General features: G+C 52.3%; 6 protein-coding genes across 6 annotated transcripts; 3 read left to right on the top strand and 3 right to left on the bottom strand.

The window, feature by feature from the left end:
* Positions 1-369: 369 nt before the first annotated feature.
* AYO20_06718 (hypothetical protein) lies at positions 370-1227 on the top strand (the record flags this gene model as incomplete). The annotated part of the gene is made up of 1 exon (XM_022645007.1): positions 370-1227. The coding sequence occupies one exon, from the start codon at positions 370-372 to the stop codon at positions 1225-1227; it is 858 nt and encodes a 285-aa protein (XP_022499082.1).
* Positions 1228-1889: 662 nt separating this feature from the next.
* AYO20_06717 (hypothetical protein) lies at positions 1890-4073 on the top strand (the record flags this gene model as incomplete). Its single annotated transcript, XM_022645006.1, has 1 exon — positions 1890-4073. One exon carries the CDS (start codon positions 1890-1892, stop codon positions 4071-4073), a length of 2184 nt encoding a protein of 727 aa, XP_022499081.1.
* Positions 4074-4149: 76 nt separating this feature from the next.
* On the bottom strand, positions 4150-5703 carry AYO20_06716 (hypothetical protein; the record flags this gene model as incomplete). Its single annotated transcript, XM_022645005.1, has 4 exons — positions 4150-4450; positions 4505-4726; positions 4784-5561; positions 5619-5703. The coding sequence occupies 4 exons, from the start codon at positions 5701-5703 to the stop codon at positions 4150-4152; spliced, it is 1386 nt and encodes a 461-aa protein (XP_022499080.1).
* Positions 5704-6132: 429 nt separating this feature from the next.
* On the top strand, positions 6133-8687 carry AYO20_06715 (hypothetical protein; the record flags this gene model as incomplete). Its single annotated transcript, XM_022645004.1, has 2 exons — positions 6133-6226; positions 6334-8687. 2 exons carry the CDS (start codon positions 6133-6135, stop codon positions 8685-8687), a joined length of 2448 nt encoding a protein of 815 aa, XP_022499079.1.
* Positions 8688-9241: 554 nt separating this feature from the next.
* AYO20_06714 (hypothetical protein) lies at positions 9242-11335 on the bottom strand (the record flags this gene model as incomplete). Its single annotated transcript, XM_022645003.1, has 1 exon — positions 9242-11335. One exon carries the CDS (start codon positions 11333-11335, stop codon positions 9242-9244), a length of 2094 nt encoding a protein of 697 aa, XP_022499078.1.
* A 2940-nt stretch (positions 11336-14275) lies between these two features.
* On the bottom strand, positions 14276-15239 carry AYO20_06713 (40S ribosomal protein S0; the record flags this gene model as incomplete). The annotated part of the gene is made up of 2 exons (XM_022645002.1): positions 14276-14957; positions 15067-15239. 2 exons carry the CDS (start codon positions 15237-15239, stop codon positions 14276-14278), a joined length of 855 nt encoding a protein of 284 aa, XP_022499077.1.
* Positions 15240-15419: the final 180 nt, after the last annotated feature.

Below are 15419 nucleotides of genomic sequence, written 5' to 3'. Positions count from 1 at the left end.
GCGTAAAGACTTGATCGTTTTCAGAATGATCTGCGACAATTGGGTCTTCATCTGCTCGACCGCCCCGTGGGGAAGCCAGAAGTCAAGGTCGCATCGCTTCTCTGAGTTGTCAAGTCGAGCGGGATCTTGCCGTAACCGTATTGCCGAAGAGACCATCCTGAGTGGCTGCTGATGAGTTGGTGGCTGATGTTCATCACGGTTAATCGGCAATAAGAGTCAGCCTTCTGGACCGAGATGCTGAAGACTTGCCTTTAGCCGTACACTCGATGTCTAAAGAATCAAAGAAATATCAGAGATGGCGTGGCTGAGGTCTCTGGCAAGGAGATGCGACCTCAGGAGAACTGTGACAACCACTCCTAATCAGCAGCCATGAGATCGGCTGCTGTCAAGAAAATCATCCTGTTCGGTGATTCACAGACTGAGCAGAGCTCAAGCCAATCTGGCGGGTTCAACCTTGCGCCGGCGTTGCAGCACGAATACTGGTCCAAGTTACAGGTCGTAACACATGGATATGGCGGGTACAACACGGAACATGGACGCCATATTATCGACGCCATTCTCCAGGCAGAAGCGCCGTTATCGACCCCAACCACGCAAAGTCGCAATTCTAGGATCAAGTTATTGGTGATATCCTTTGGTACAAACGATGCGGCAGATCCCAGACACAACAAGCATTCACAAAGCGTGCCCGTCGATAGATACATGGAAAACCTATCACATATGGTAGAGGTAGCGAAACAGCATGGAGTTGAAGCCGTGGTTCTCGTAGGACCCGGACCAGTCAACGAGCTCGCACCCGAAGCCCCATTAGATCGACTCACCGAAAGGGCAAGACTGTACTCGGATGCCACCGCACGAGTCGCAAGGCAATTCGGCACGCAGGGCAATGTCGCTTTCGTTGACCTGTGGCACGCTTTCATGGATGTTGCAGGGTGGACGGAAGAACAGCCTATCCCTGGACGGAGATTACGCGTTGGAGAGGTTCACTTGAATGCCTCCTCCCAAGATCTCGCCGGTTCTGGAACGCTCTCGGGGTTGTTGGCTTCGGATGGTGTACACTTCACAGCAGAGGGGTACCAGATCTGGTACAGCGTGCTCCTACAGACCCTTCGCGAACAGTGGCCGGCGCTCAGGTCGGAAAATTTGAAGACAGTTTTCCCACACATTTTTGACATAGACCCAAGCAACCTGAAAGCTTCATTGTGGCAGCATTTAGAGGAGGCCTAAATGGTATTTATGCAGAAAACCGAGCGTTCGAACCACTAGATCGTTGGCACCAGCATCGTTGATCAAATCTCCTGGGCTCGACAGCGAGGTATTATCGAGATTGTGACGACTCCTCTTGCCAATTGCTCCATGCCATGAAGCACGTAGTCGTCCTGCTTTACAATTATTAGTGCGTAGGGTAACGTCAATCTCGAACATATCTGGGCCTGACGTTGCTGACAGGCTGCAACGGCCAACGATAGAGAGGGCGCCCATGTTTTTCGCGGGGGAAATGACTGCCAGGACACCAAAGGATATCCTTCTCCTTGCCGAAATGCCGACGCCGCTTCATGCTCATCTTTCCAGACTGGGGAAGTGGCGCTGTGAAGCTGAACGTATAGCCGATGAGACATTGCCCCTCTATTCCCCGGGGTTAGAGGATATTCTGCGTTACAAGGTGGCTCTGAGGCTAGCGAGAAGGTATGGAGGCACTGAATATGAGTGGTGTATTCATCCGTGGTCATCTGTAAGAATCATAAAGTAGGAAAATTGCTCTGTAGAGGCACGCGGAAAGCTGGAGGCACTGCTGCCACGTGATAAGTCTTGGCACTCGAGGCGCAGGCAAATGCGGGCCTCGCCGCATCTGGTTTCTGCTTTCCGCCCCGTCATCAGGAGACCATGGGATGCCTACAACAGTGCAGCACAGAATCAAACGTGCTGCGAAAGCCTGTCTGTCTTGTCGGAAACGGAAGATCAAGTGCGACTATGCAACAAAAGGGTCGCCGTGCTCGAATTGTGACCAGGATGGCTTCGAGTGCCTGGCGGTGGAAAGGAAGAAGCGAAAAACCACCGTCGTAAGGACTCTTCCTGGAGTGAACACTACCAACCTATCTTCTCCGCTTGCCCAGACATGTCACGAACCCACCGGCACATCGGCGACTCGCTTCCAGGGAGGTGGCGAATCTGTTGTCGATGCGCTCTCGGCAACTCCAGAGGGGCTTGAGCAACGTTCAACTCGACGGACATCGTCCTTTTCCAGGCACAGTTTGTTGCATTCGGTCCCCCATTATGCCTTTTTGATGCGCCTCTCTGAACCCCAACGTTCCGATACAAGGCCTTTGGAGGACATTGTGCTTCAGTTGGCATCAGACAAAAACCAAGGATCTTCTGCCCCGAGCTCGACATGCGGCGAGAGTGAACTGCACTATCTCAGGACTGTTGGTTGTTTCGACATTCCTCGACGAGATATTCTTTCGGCGTTGATTGATGCTTACTTCACCATCTTCCACCCATTCTTCCCTGTTGTGCAGAAACCGGAGTTCTTAAAGTCCATTAAGTCCATTGAAGTTTCGCTAACCACCAGCCCATACGGTGCATCTCAAGCCAGCCCAGCTCAAAATGCTTCTGGTCACGAGTTGGCCCCTCAAAATTCACAGTTCAGTCTCCTACTCCTTCAGGCTGTGCTTTTCATAGCGATTGGAGTTGTGTCCTCAGAGGTCGTTTCGGCGGCAGGATTCACATCCCGCAAACAAGCACGCCATGCATATTACCTCAAGGCCCGCAGACTCTATGACCTTGACTATGAAGAAGACCCGATTGCAACTATTCAGGCCTTATTATTGATCAGTCAGTACTATCCCTCCATCACCGAGCGGAAGCATACGTGGCATTGGATACACCAAGCTATCAGTTTGGCGCAAGTTAGCGGGCTGCACAGAGATCCTGGAAATGTCGCCCATCGGGCTTTGTGGGCACGAATCTGGTGGGCTTGTGTTGTACGGGACCGCTGCAATGGCCTAGGTACCGGTCGTCCTCTTGTGATCAACAGCCTGGACTGTACCACGGCAATGCTGGTCCTTGGCGATGTCAAAGAAGAAGGTGACTCTGAGCAAGATCTTGAAATCAAAGCCATGTTCATCGAATTCGTCAAGCTTTGCCAGATCGTCGAAGGCATAGTAACTTTGCGCTATTCAAGCTCAGCGACAGATACGACTCCTCCGGATCAACTTCAAGTCTGTGAAGATGCCCTGGAGCGCTGGACGCGCTCCCTGCCTCCTCAAGCGAAACTACAAGACCACCTACAGACTGTCTCGGAGAATATGGGGGTCGCTACTATGTATCGTGCAATTTTGCACGCATGCTTGAATACCATTCGCATTGCTTTGTATCAGTCACTCACTTTGTGGAATGGAGCCGGGGACTGGACTACCACTTGCCAGCAAAAGGTCGAGTTTGCGGCTTTGGATAACACGCAGCTCTTTACTCATCTCGTCAACCTCGACCTGGTGCGATTCTGTCCCACAATCGCTGTGACATTTACGTTGGCGCCTCTCATTGTGCATGTCCTCGGAATTAGATCTTCACGACCGGAGGAAAGACTTCAGGTTCATAAGAACCGATTTGAGCTTTGCATGATATTTTTGCGCCAGTTGCGGGATATTTATTGGCACGCTATTTTTTACTGCGAATTCTTCGAGCTGGCCGCATCAATCAAAGACCATCAATTGAGAACGCAAATGTCAGAGGCTCATGATCCTCTAGCTTCGTTCCTCACTCAACGCATCAGCGTCGGCGATCTCATGGTGCTTCGACATTATCAGAATCTCGGCAGGGATGGTGAAGTGGATGATCTATCCCTGACCTCGGCAACATCACCGATATATCCGCGGGGATGGCCTCAAAACGCGAGACCAGACGGTCACGATTATGATAATCAAGGAGAGGTGTCGTCGAATCTGAACATACAAAGCCATTCGTCTGTCTCGGCGGATCCTGACCCGGTCTACCTGAACCACATTGAATCTATGAACATGAATGAATGGCTAGCGGCGCATTCGCGGGCTGGTCAGTCCATTCCATTTGCCTGAAGTCCTGCGTCGCGGACCTCAGCTCGAGGCGGTACACCATTCTTAGAGTGACTGAACCCTGAATCCTATCGGTGCCTCAGGCCAAACCACTGTTGATGATCGACAAGCCATCTTGAGAACGCCAGAACGTGCCTTCTGGATAGCTGTACTGCGCGATCGCAGTGTCTCGAAACTCGACACTGTATCCGGATTCTAACGGTGTCACAAAAAAACCATCCTGCGTTTGTAACGGCGTTGTGAGGACGTGGTTATAAGTGGTGATGTTCTCAAGCATGCTCCGCTCCCCAGATACGCAAAGGTAGTCTACCAGAGACAAGTGCTGCGTATACTCATTCAAGCCTATGCCACCACTGTGTGGGACAACAGGGACTTCAAACCTGGGATTATCGTCAGCTGTTTGGTCTAAGCGACTTTACGGTCTTTCCTCTTACTTTTTGGCCATAAGAAGGACGGCCAGAACCTCATTTATGCCGCCCAAACGGCACGCATCAATCTGGCAGACATCGATGGCCTCAGCCTGGAGCAATTGCTTGAACATTACTCGATTGTGACACATCTCCCCTGTTGCGACGCCTATGCCATGAGCTTTGAGGGCTTTTCGGACGGCAGCGTGCCCAAGAATGTCATCCGGTGACGTGGGCTCCTCAATGAAACTGCGTGTTCAGTCCTTGTCAGTGGTCGCTGCTTCAGGGGGGTAGGGTGACACATACGCTGGTTTGAACTCGGCGAGCTGAAGCATCCATTGTATTGCCTCGGATACACCCCAGACCTGATTCGCATCCACCATCAGAGTCTTCTCTTCGCCCATAAGTTCTCTAGCGATCCGGCATCGTCGCTTGTCATCCTCGAGAACCCTTCCGACCTTTAATTTAAACTTGTCGTGGCCAGCAGCGAGGAGATCTTTCATCAATGTCCGCATCTTTTCGTCCGAGTATCCCAACCACCCTGCCTCGGTTGAGTAAGCAGGAACCGCTCGATTGGCTTCGGCATCGCGAAGGCGCTGTGGCTTTGTTGTCTCCTGGGCCTTTAACAAAGCCATTGCTTCCTGCGGTGTTATCGCGTCCTCAATATAGCGGAAGTCAATGCACCTCACGAACTCCTCCGCGCTCATATCAGCGATGAGTTTCCAAACAGGCTTGTTGTCCGCCCGTCCCCAGAGATCCCATAAGGCGTTGACACAGGCGGCTAGCCCCAGGTGGATTACACCCTTTTCAGGCCCTACCCACCGGAGCTGGGAGTCAGAGACTAGATAGCGCCATGTTTTGCCCATATCAGACGTTAAATCAGCGAGCCGTTTACCAACAAGACGCTCTGCTGTGGCACGGGCTGCTTGGCAGACCAGATCATTCCCACGACCAATAGTGAATGAGAAGCCATGTCCTGCCAAATGCGAGTTGGTACTAAGAACGATGTAAGCGGCACTATAGTCAGGAGCTCCATTCATCGCGTCTGAGCCCGCCGAGGTGAGGCTCGTTGGGAAGCGCAGGTCTGGTTCGACAATTTAGGTCCTCAAAGTGTCTCAAGCTCACATATATTCAAACTCACCATAGACTTGATATGACCGGATTACTTCACCGAGGTCCTTTGAGCCGTGTTTAACGCCATTCGACGTTCCCGAGTCGCCCGCCATTATGTTGTTCAAAATGCTCGAATGATCTAGATTGAGTCGTCACTTTAACACCCTTCTGTGAGCAAAGGTGTGGCTGTCACGATTCGCAGAGATACCGGGTTTTCTCGAGTAATGACCAAGTTCACAAGAATCATGATTGAAATAACACAAATATTTCTCTTTCAAATACTTTCAACGACAGCCTGTGGCACTGTACCAGCTTCCGGCGTTGGTCATATCCGAATGAGCCACTGGAACTTCAATGGGGCCGGTTCCTGAGAATTGACCGAATTACCGAATATCGGCTTCTGGTTGGTACACACTGAGCCGGGGATCTGCTCCATTCCTGAAGGCACATGGAACTGGCTGGGGGTCTCGTTGACGGCCTTATGGTCTTCGGGCTTCGACAACCTGATATGATGAATACGTACCTTGAAAGCGTGCGAGACAATGACTGAATGCGAGCATTTCGGTCGTGTGAAATTTCGGCTGTTGTCATCTGGCGGAGAAGCTCAGATATACTTTACGAGCACCAGTTTCCTCAGTAAGCGTTGAACCATTATCAAATCAGTTTATTATACTGAGGACGAAGCACTACCTACTGTCTGCCTGGAATGGATCCATCACATCATCTCTATTACACCGCACCAGCCACGGGCTTTCCGCAATCACTTCCTCTTGGGAATGGCAGGATAGGTGCCAGTCTTATTTCCAGTGCAGACGTGGACATACTTCTACTAAATGAGATCACCTTCTGGTCAGGCAAGCCATACGAGCCGCAAAGCCAATATGGTGGTAAGGCTGCCATCAATGAGATGCGTGAGCGCTATATACAAAAGAATCATCAGGCCGTGCAAACCCTGGCAGAGAAATGGTTACAACCCTCGAAAGGGAACTTCGGGACGAATCTGGGGGTTGGACGACTCAAAGTCGAGCATTCTATCTCTGCATCAGTTCCTCGAAGCACTGTCGAGAAGCGTAAGTTCGAGAGAGGTCTAAGGTTGGATGAAGGAATTGGCTGGGCGACCTATGCATTGGACAACTCTAACGCCCGGATCAGTAGGGAGATGTTTATCTCCCATCCCCATCAGGTCATAGCCATGAGAATCTCAACAAACGATCAGACTGGCATTTCCTGCAAACTAAGTTTCGAAGGAGAAACTAGAAGTTGGTCTACAAAGAAGCCAAACGAGGCTGAGTTGGAATTCCGTACGCACGCACTCGAGACGGTGCACAGTGACGGCACATGCGGTGTCAAGCTGCATGGTCTGGTTCATCTCCAATCTGATGGCGAGCTGCTTCCTACAGAAGAAGCCATTCTTGTGGTGAATGCTTCCTCCGTGGTGATATTGGCTGCTATGAACACAAACTATCTGGTCCCGCCCGATAAGGACTGGTATTCTCTGTCCCGCGCTCAGATCCAGACTGCCCTGGAGGCCGGATATGACAAACTCAAGCGATCTCATATACAAGACCACCAGGGCCTCTACACTCGAGTTGCCCTTACGCTCGGCTTTCCTTCATCAACATCATATCGTCCTACAGACCAGCGTCAAAAAGCTCTCGCGGCCTCAAAGGGTGGCCAAACAGACGACTTATCCCTTTATGCACTATACTTTAATTATGGTCGTTACCTTCTGATTGCAGGCACCCGCTCGGACTCTCCACTTCCGCTTCATCTACAAGGCCTCTGGAATGACCGAGAAGCCAATGCGATGAACTGGTCTTGCGACTACCATCTCGACATCAACACGCAGATGAACTACTTCCCGCTCGAACTTTGTGGTCTTGGGAATGAATGCTCCGAGCCACTTGCAAAGTACCTGCGGAAGCTTGCACAGGCTGGAGTCGAGTCTGCGAAGAATTTCTACGGCACGCAAAAAGGCTGGGTTGCCCACGTGTTCTCGAACGTCTGGGGGTTCACCGCGCCCGGCTGGGAAACAAGCTGGGGGCTCAATGTCACGGGAGGGCTCTGGATGGCAATGGAAATGAAAGAGCACTGGGAGTATACTCTCGACAAGGCATATTTAAAAGGCTATGCTTGGGCCGTTTTGAAAACTGCGGCCGAATTCTTCCTGGAGTATGTGTCCACAGCCGACCCAAAGATGGGCTACATAGTGACCGGACCCTCCGTGTCGCCAGAGAACACCTTCTTTGTTGATCAACGAGGTAAGCGTGAGGAACATGCATTGAGTTTATCCCCAACTCTAGATGTGGTCCTGGTGAGAGACCTTCTGGCATTCTGCATTGATGTGCTGCCAATGCTGGACAATAAGGATGCCGTGAACGACGACTTCATGCGGCGCCTCAAAGAGGCCATGGCAAAACTCCCACCCCTGCAAATCGGCAGGCATGGCCAACTGCAAGAATGGCTGGAAGATTTTGAGGAAGCCCAACCGGACCACCGCCACATGTCGCACATCATCGCCCTCATCCGCAGCAGCCAGATCCGCAAACGACACACTCCCGAGTTGGCAGAGGCTGTGCGCGTCACGCTCGAAAGGCGCCGAGCCCGCGCCGACCTGGAAGACATTGAGTTCACGGCGGTGCTGTTCGCCATGGGCTTCGCGCGGCTCGACGACGGCGACGGCGCGCTCAAGCCCCTGACGCATCTGATCGCGGAGCTGTCGTTCGAGAACCTCCTGACCTTCTCCAAGCCGGGCGTCGCCGGGGCCAAGACGAACATCTTCGTCGTCGACGGCAACTTTGGCGCGACGGCCGCGCTGGCAGAGCTGTTGTTGCGCAGCGTGCTCGTCGGAGACGTCGAGATCCTGCCCGCTCTGCCGGAGAAATGGGCCGTGGGCGGACACGTCCAGGGCCTCCGGGCAAAGGGCAACCTCATCGTCGACATCCAGTGGAGCGAGGGAATCTTGGTCGAAGGGACAATTCACAATGCCGGCCAGGACGTATTGTCAGCCAAGGTCTACTACCGGGAACGATCCGTAGAGATGGAGCTACAGCCCGCCGCGACGGTCCATTTGGACCACGAGCTTGTTGCGCGTTGAAGGTCTCGGTGGATGTCTTACTGCGGTGGGAAAAGGGTGAAAATGAATACAACTATGATGCGAGTGTGTTCCTATACTGTAGAACTGACTAATCTGAAATCGCTCAATTACAGTGCATGCATGCATGCCATATTATATCCAGGAGGTATCCCGATTACCCCCCAATTTCCATCTCCGTCTCATCACGGCCTGGCCCCTCATAACATAGCATCCTCTGACAAACACCAGAGACTATCCTGTGCTGTCCGAGTAGTACGTAGTATGTAGCATGCGCACATATATGATTCATCAAATCTCTTCTCACTAAAAACTTTTTCCATCATGTCATGTCATGTCATGTCCCAACACATATATATATAGATGTCGATGTAGATGTCGATGTCGATGTTGATGTCATCCGGTTCATTCATTAACTTTGGGGTGTCCAAGATCAACGCGAGTCATGCGGGCGAGAACGAGGGGGTATAAGGCTAGAATTTGCGCTCGCTTGCTAAAGAAAACGCAAAGCTGATGAAAATTTGTTATTGTAGTCGAGGAAAGGGGGGTCCCCGTATTTAGGCGCGTTTCTCGTTGTGCGGCGAGTCAGTGGTGGTCGTGGTGGTGATGGGCGATTGGGTGAGAGATCCAGAGGACGGTAAGACGTGAGGGGACGCGGAGGCGGCGGTAGAGGTGCTGGCGGGAGCGTCGTGCTCTGGTCGCGGTGTGCTGAGGAGCTGGGTGGTAATGGGAGGGAGACCCTCGGCGGCGGGGTTGTCGTCGCTATTGCCAGTTTTCGCGGCGGGATCCCCCAAGGTCTGCGTCTCGGCGTCGTCTGTGTGCACCTGCTCGCCTTCGTCGGCCTGGATCTGGTCGTGGTCGCTAATGGCAGGGAACGCGGAACTGCCCATCGTGACGGAGCTGCTCTGGCGGCGCTCTGCCTTTGTCTGCCTGCTTGTCTGTGGACCCGCGGTGGCGTCGATGAAGTGGAACGTGGCTGTCCTGCCGGGCATTTGGAACGATCTTGGTCGATTTTCATGGGGACTGCTTTGAGCGGCGGCGGCGGTGGCGGCGGTATTAGTCGTATTGGTGGCGGGCGGCTTGCCCGGTTGTGTCTGTGGTGGCGGTCGTTGCTGTTGTTGTGAAGGAGGAGGCGGCGTATCAAGGGGATCTTGCGGTCCCATACTGTCCCGTTTGTTGCCCTTTAGCGTGGCCTTCTTGAGCTTGTACATCTTCCACCACGAAGTAGTCCCCTGACGGATATGCGGGAACAGGTCCCATTTGTCCATGCTCTCCTCTTCGTCCGTCGTGAGCGCGAGCCACGCGTACAGGTCCTGCCGTTTCGTGGAGCGTTCCTGTCCTTTCTTGCGCCCGCTGACCCATTTCTTGTCATTGCCTTCGCCTACCTCGTGAAACTCGTATGATTCCGGCCACTCGTAGATCTCGGCCCGGAGTCGGGACCCGATCCAGCAGTGCCGGACTTTTCTGAATTTCGTGGAGTTCACGCCCTTTTCTACATCTTCCTGCTGCTTGCTTTTGATGTTCTGTCCGTAGAGTTTGTCCCTGACCCAACCTTCAAAGTTTGTGAGCCACTCCGAGTCGTCACACCCAACTTTTGATATCAGTAAGATGGTTGGTAGCACCATCAGAGCGACCGTGTACATCTGACTCGCCAGGTCTGCCATGCCGATGGCGACAATGTGTACGGCAAAGGCCAGCCATCCGATGGATCGCATGGCGAAATATGTTTTGGGGTTTAATATTACAGGCCCCTGGATAAAGACTGACGGCGCAAACAGCAACTCATTAGGCATCCAGAAGGTGACCGCTTTCGAATCAGATTGGATAATGAGGACCTTGGTGGGTGTACCGGTCCAGATATCAGTCTCTTTGTCGTAATCTTTGGGGTTTGGGCGAGTAGGGCGAGTCATCGGCTGCACATTCTGAATAGTTTGCTTCTGTCCGCTTGAAGGAGTCGATGAGGTGCTCCCACCCGACTGGGCTTCCTGAGAGGCTGACGTTTTCACCCTGCTTCTTACATTGGACTTCTTCTTGTCTTTCCTTTCTTGTTCCCATTGCTCGTACGTGAATCGTTTTGCTTCGTAGGTATCTCCTTTGGGCTTTGTTGTGTTGACGACTTTATCGACCATAGCATCGAATGCGATGCGCTGCTGACCGATCACATAGGCCCGGATGATAATGGAGACAATCATGGCAATTGCGTTGGCGAAGCCATACCAATCCTTGGAGAGAATCGTGCCGGCAACGAGGAAGCCATTCAGTGCGACGCTTATGACTACCGAGATTGTTATTTCATTCTTTCGAGATATCGGCGGCGTCACCGTCCAGACCACAAAGTTGCGAGTGGTCTCAAATTTCTGCGAGAGCATCCATCTCGTCAACCAGGCGGCGAGGTCGGTTGTATGGATACCTTGTGATATGTTGTAGAGATTGAAGCCAGCAGCTTTGTCTGTGAATCGGTTCCCGGCGATGACATACGCGCCCAGCAAAGGCAAATATTCAAGATAGGCACTGCTCACGAGGCGGCCGACCGCTGCGTTGACCTCTTCAGCTCCCAAGAGTGTTACAAGACCCAGAGCGTCAATATGAAAAGGAGACCAGTGGAGGAGAACTTTCCAGGGAGCCCACGATGTCGCGTCAGTATGAGCCATGGTGGATCTCTGATATAGTTCTGACAAGCAATCGGAAGGATGGCGTGGAACGGGTCGTCGGGAGGCGGCAACGGCGCCGGAAAGTAACCTCGACTCTTCAAAAACAAACGATGAAATCCATCATGGGTGGATTGAAGAGAGGGGAGATGTGCTCGAATATTGGACTGATGGACAAGGGCAAGCAACGAAAAGAGAAAAACAAAGAAGTGGGAATTTCTCATGCGGCTGAAAACCAGTCAAGCTTGCTCTGGAGACAGGCGACTGCAATACTCCTGTGGACACTTTCAGCCCCCAAATCGAATGCGAAGTGACGGCTGGGATGCCTCGCCCAGAGACTAGCCATTGCCCTTAACCGAAAAGTACATCGTCTGTTTCAGCCTGAATACTTGGGTGCCACACGAGATTCATGTTGACCGTGCCGCACCAGTGTATGCATAAATGTAGCAGAATAAAAAGGCTGATTGGTTCGTGCTGGATACATACCTTGTAGTTAATTAGACCCCTGAAGACGAAAATCATACAAGAATGCTGAGAACGAAGTGAGTGTCATGAACCTGTCTAGAAGACGCGAGGCTGAAATGAAACGCGCACGTGATAAGAATCTTGGCGAGGCTGAGTTCGGAAAACTTTCCCCTGATCCAGTCCAAATCCCAACCTTCGTCACGATTCACCACAGCCTCGTGTCTGGGAGGAGTTCAGCCTACCTCGTACATGATTGCCAATTGTCTTGTCCGCATCAGTCTTGGAAACAACACGGCAAGATGTTGCGTCCGAATGCAGTATCTTTCCAGATGGGGTTTTGCTGGCTACAGCCGCAGAATGATAGCATCGCAAACGCGATCATCAGGCTCGTGATATGTCCTGATAAGCTTCAAGAACATCCTTGATTCGCAGAGCATACTCAATATCCGCGTCGTGATGAGGCAGCGACTTCTTGAGACAAGAGTCGCGGAGGAGTCCTCAAGGCTGAGACTGGAGCAGGCCTGATTGTAAGCAGTCTCTAAATGCCTACCTCTACGTGTCATCTGCTCAGGATCTCTCTGGCCTGAGACAGTCGCGCACAAAGAAGCAATTGTCTACTTCATTTACAACAATGAGTCCAGTCTGTGGGCAGTGGCAGTCCTCCACTCTCTTCTTGGAAGCACGCAGCAGTCTCGGTAAGGCAGGACGACTCGTGGGTCGTGGACAAAAGCACGGCTTCCGAGCCTTTGTGGTTACGAGACAAGATCATAAAGGGTTCCTGATGCCCTAGAGACACTGCTTGTTGAAGCTGCCCTCTGAGACTGCTATCTGAGGCTTCTGGGACATGAAGGCAGTGTTCGGCAACGGTAAGTCTTCGAATATATAAGTTTGTCCGCGAGCTCTCGGTTTTCCATCTCTCCTTCATCAGCATCACTACCTCTTCCAAGTCCCATCAAGTCTACATCTCAATTCTAGAACTACCTTTCAGCACTCTCTGCTTTCACTGGCGCGATCCTCCATTTCTCGAACATCATCAGTTATCCTTCCCATATCGTACGAACACTCACAGCATCATGCACAAGAAGACCCAGAAGTATCAGTCTCCGACACCAGAGCCGGCTCCAGCACACATTGCTGAATGCATTTGCCGAGCCTGTGCCAATGTTCGGTGCCCATGCGGACGTCGATTGCACCGCGGAAAGCCGCAGACACGAGCCTGCACTCGATTGGAATGCAAGAACCCTGCACACATCGGTGGCAGGACTGTTAACTAAGAAATTCACCTCAGGATTCATTCGGCGGCCACAAGTCTCCGACTCGGTCCTTCTCATCTCTGCTGGACAGAAAATCATCGCATACACTTCTCAGTGGTTGTCCTTGGCCTCGGAAAATCGATTCGAGTGCTGAGGAACAAAGACACCATCGAACCAATCTACAACTATGTCCTGGCTTTGCAGCATTCCACCAAATTCATGCGACAATGCTATACAACTGAAAATCCGGAACCTGCTGCCTCTGATGCTGTCAGCGTCTCGGGCAGTGAGAAAGACAAGCCATGGTGTTCAAGAGACGGGGCGGATGGGGAGGCGTTCTGTGTATACAATCTGGTTTCTGCTGCGACTGCAACGTGTGAGGTTTTTGGGAAATTATCTTGTCACCTGAAGGACATTTGCGATCTCTCTCACAACCTGGCACACTCTTTTAGGAAATGGAAATGGACAGTGCTCGCGTGACGGGACATCAACGAGAGAGTGCCACCGCTGGACTGTACCGTCGATGGTATTGGACAATTTCTTTTGTTTCGGCTCTGGTGTGGTGGTAGGGAACGGACATGTTGGGGCCAATGGGCCACGCAATGTTGGGAAAATAGAAAGAAAAGTCTTAGAAAACGAAACCCATAAATTTGAAAATTGAGAACACAAAACACCAGAGTGCAACGATGCAGGATGGGAAAATCTCTGATAAGGGTCACGGATGCATCCGACTTGTACTTTTACATTTACTTTCTTTTGGGCTCTCAACATTGATGGAATTGAGCTATTTTGTTTTTGTTTTCTCAACGCGAAAAAGACCGGCTGAGGTACTTTCAGCGTCGTTTTTCGCTTAAGCCACATCCATCCATTCGGACAAACAAAAAGGCTGGGCAACTATCAAGTACAATCCCTTCATCTCCAGCACAGGGCTTTCCCTCTACACCGAGGACGAACAAACTGATCCTCAGGGTGTCGAGTATCTTTCCCTCGTGAGTGCCGTTGACTTTTGGCCTTTTGCTTTGCGAGTTGGGTGTGGTGTGTGGGTTCGGGGTCAATTGTCTGTCTGTCTAAACTTTTGAACATATCGGCGGTGGTAGCAGAGTAGTGGTTGCGGGTGAGACTCAGGTGCTGATGAACTGTGTTGGTGCGGCGGACTTGCAGATAGAGAGTGAAGCTGCTGTCAAGCGGGTTTCTCTGCCATAGTGTCTGCTCGAGCAAGAGACGTTTACCAGCCGGTGGCGCCGGCGGTCGCCTCTTGGGCCCAGTCGGCGGTACCAGTGCCAGGCTCGGCCCAGTTGGCATCAGCCTGAGGAGCACCCTCGATACCAGGCGCAGCGCCGGGCTCGCCAGTCCAGTCCGCATTGTCTGTGAATCCGCGTTCGACCACAGCCGTGCCAGCCTCGTCCGCACCCGGCGCCTTCTCCTCCTCCTTCTGTTCCTCGGCTTCGGGGTCACGGTAGAAGTACAAGTCCACGACGACATCCCACTCGATTTCACGGCTGGCCAGGGTGCCGCGGAGACGGAGCACCTCACGAGCCAGCATCCACCAGATCAAGCCGATGGCATGACGACCCTTGTTGTTGGTGGGGATGGCAACGTCGACGAATTCGGTGGGCGAGTCGGTGTCGCAGAGGGCGATGACCGGGATGTTGACGTACGAGGCTTCCTTGATGGCCTGGGCGTCGGTGCGCGGGTCGGTCACAATGATCAAGCGAGGCTCCTTGAACGAGCGGGTGATGTAGTTGGTGAAGTTACCGGGGGTGAAACGACCGGCAATGGCGACGGCTCCGGTGTGAGCGGCGAACTTCAGGACTGCGCGCTGGCCATAGGGACGGGCAGAGATGACACAAATGTCGGCTGGGTTGTCGACAGCGGCGATGATGCGGGCTGCGAAGACAATTTTCTCCCTGCGGGACGATCGGGTCAATTCAGTTCGGGTAAGGCGCGATTTTGCGCCAGAGTCGCAGCGTTTGTGAAGCTCCCTGAAAGCCAGTTCAGAACGGGTGTATTTCATACCAGGTCTTGGAGATGTTGATGACGTTGATGCCATCAGGACGAGTCTTCCACAAGTAAGGTTCCATATGAACCTGGAGGTTCTTGGAGCCCAAGTGACATTGTGCCGCGAGGAGCATTTCAATGTCCTGGGAGGTGGGGTTGAAGATAGCGGGGAGGTTCGCTGGGCTCGCCATGTTTGCGACTGAGGTTCTTTGATCAGCCAAAAAGGCGAGTGCTTGAGAAAGAAGGGAGTAAGAATGTGAGGGTTGAGAGTTGAAGTCCAGCAGCGAATCTCGAAAGTTCAGGTAAAAGATCGAGCAATGATCTCCAATGTGCGTTTAGCTAATCCGTGCCAAGATTTCTCTTCGGGTCAC

Source organism: Fonsecaea nubica (assembly GCF_001646965.1).
Source record: "Fonsecaea nubica strain CBS 269.64 chromosome Unknown Scaff43, whole genome shotgun sequence".
NCBI lineage: Eukaryota > Fungi > Ascomycota > Eurotiomycetes > Chaetothyriales > Herpotrichiellaceae > Fonsecaea > Fonsecaea nubica.
Note: the sequence above shows the minus strand (reverse complement) of the source record. Positions and strands in the feature narration are given on the sequence as shown.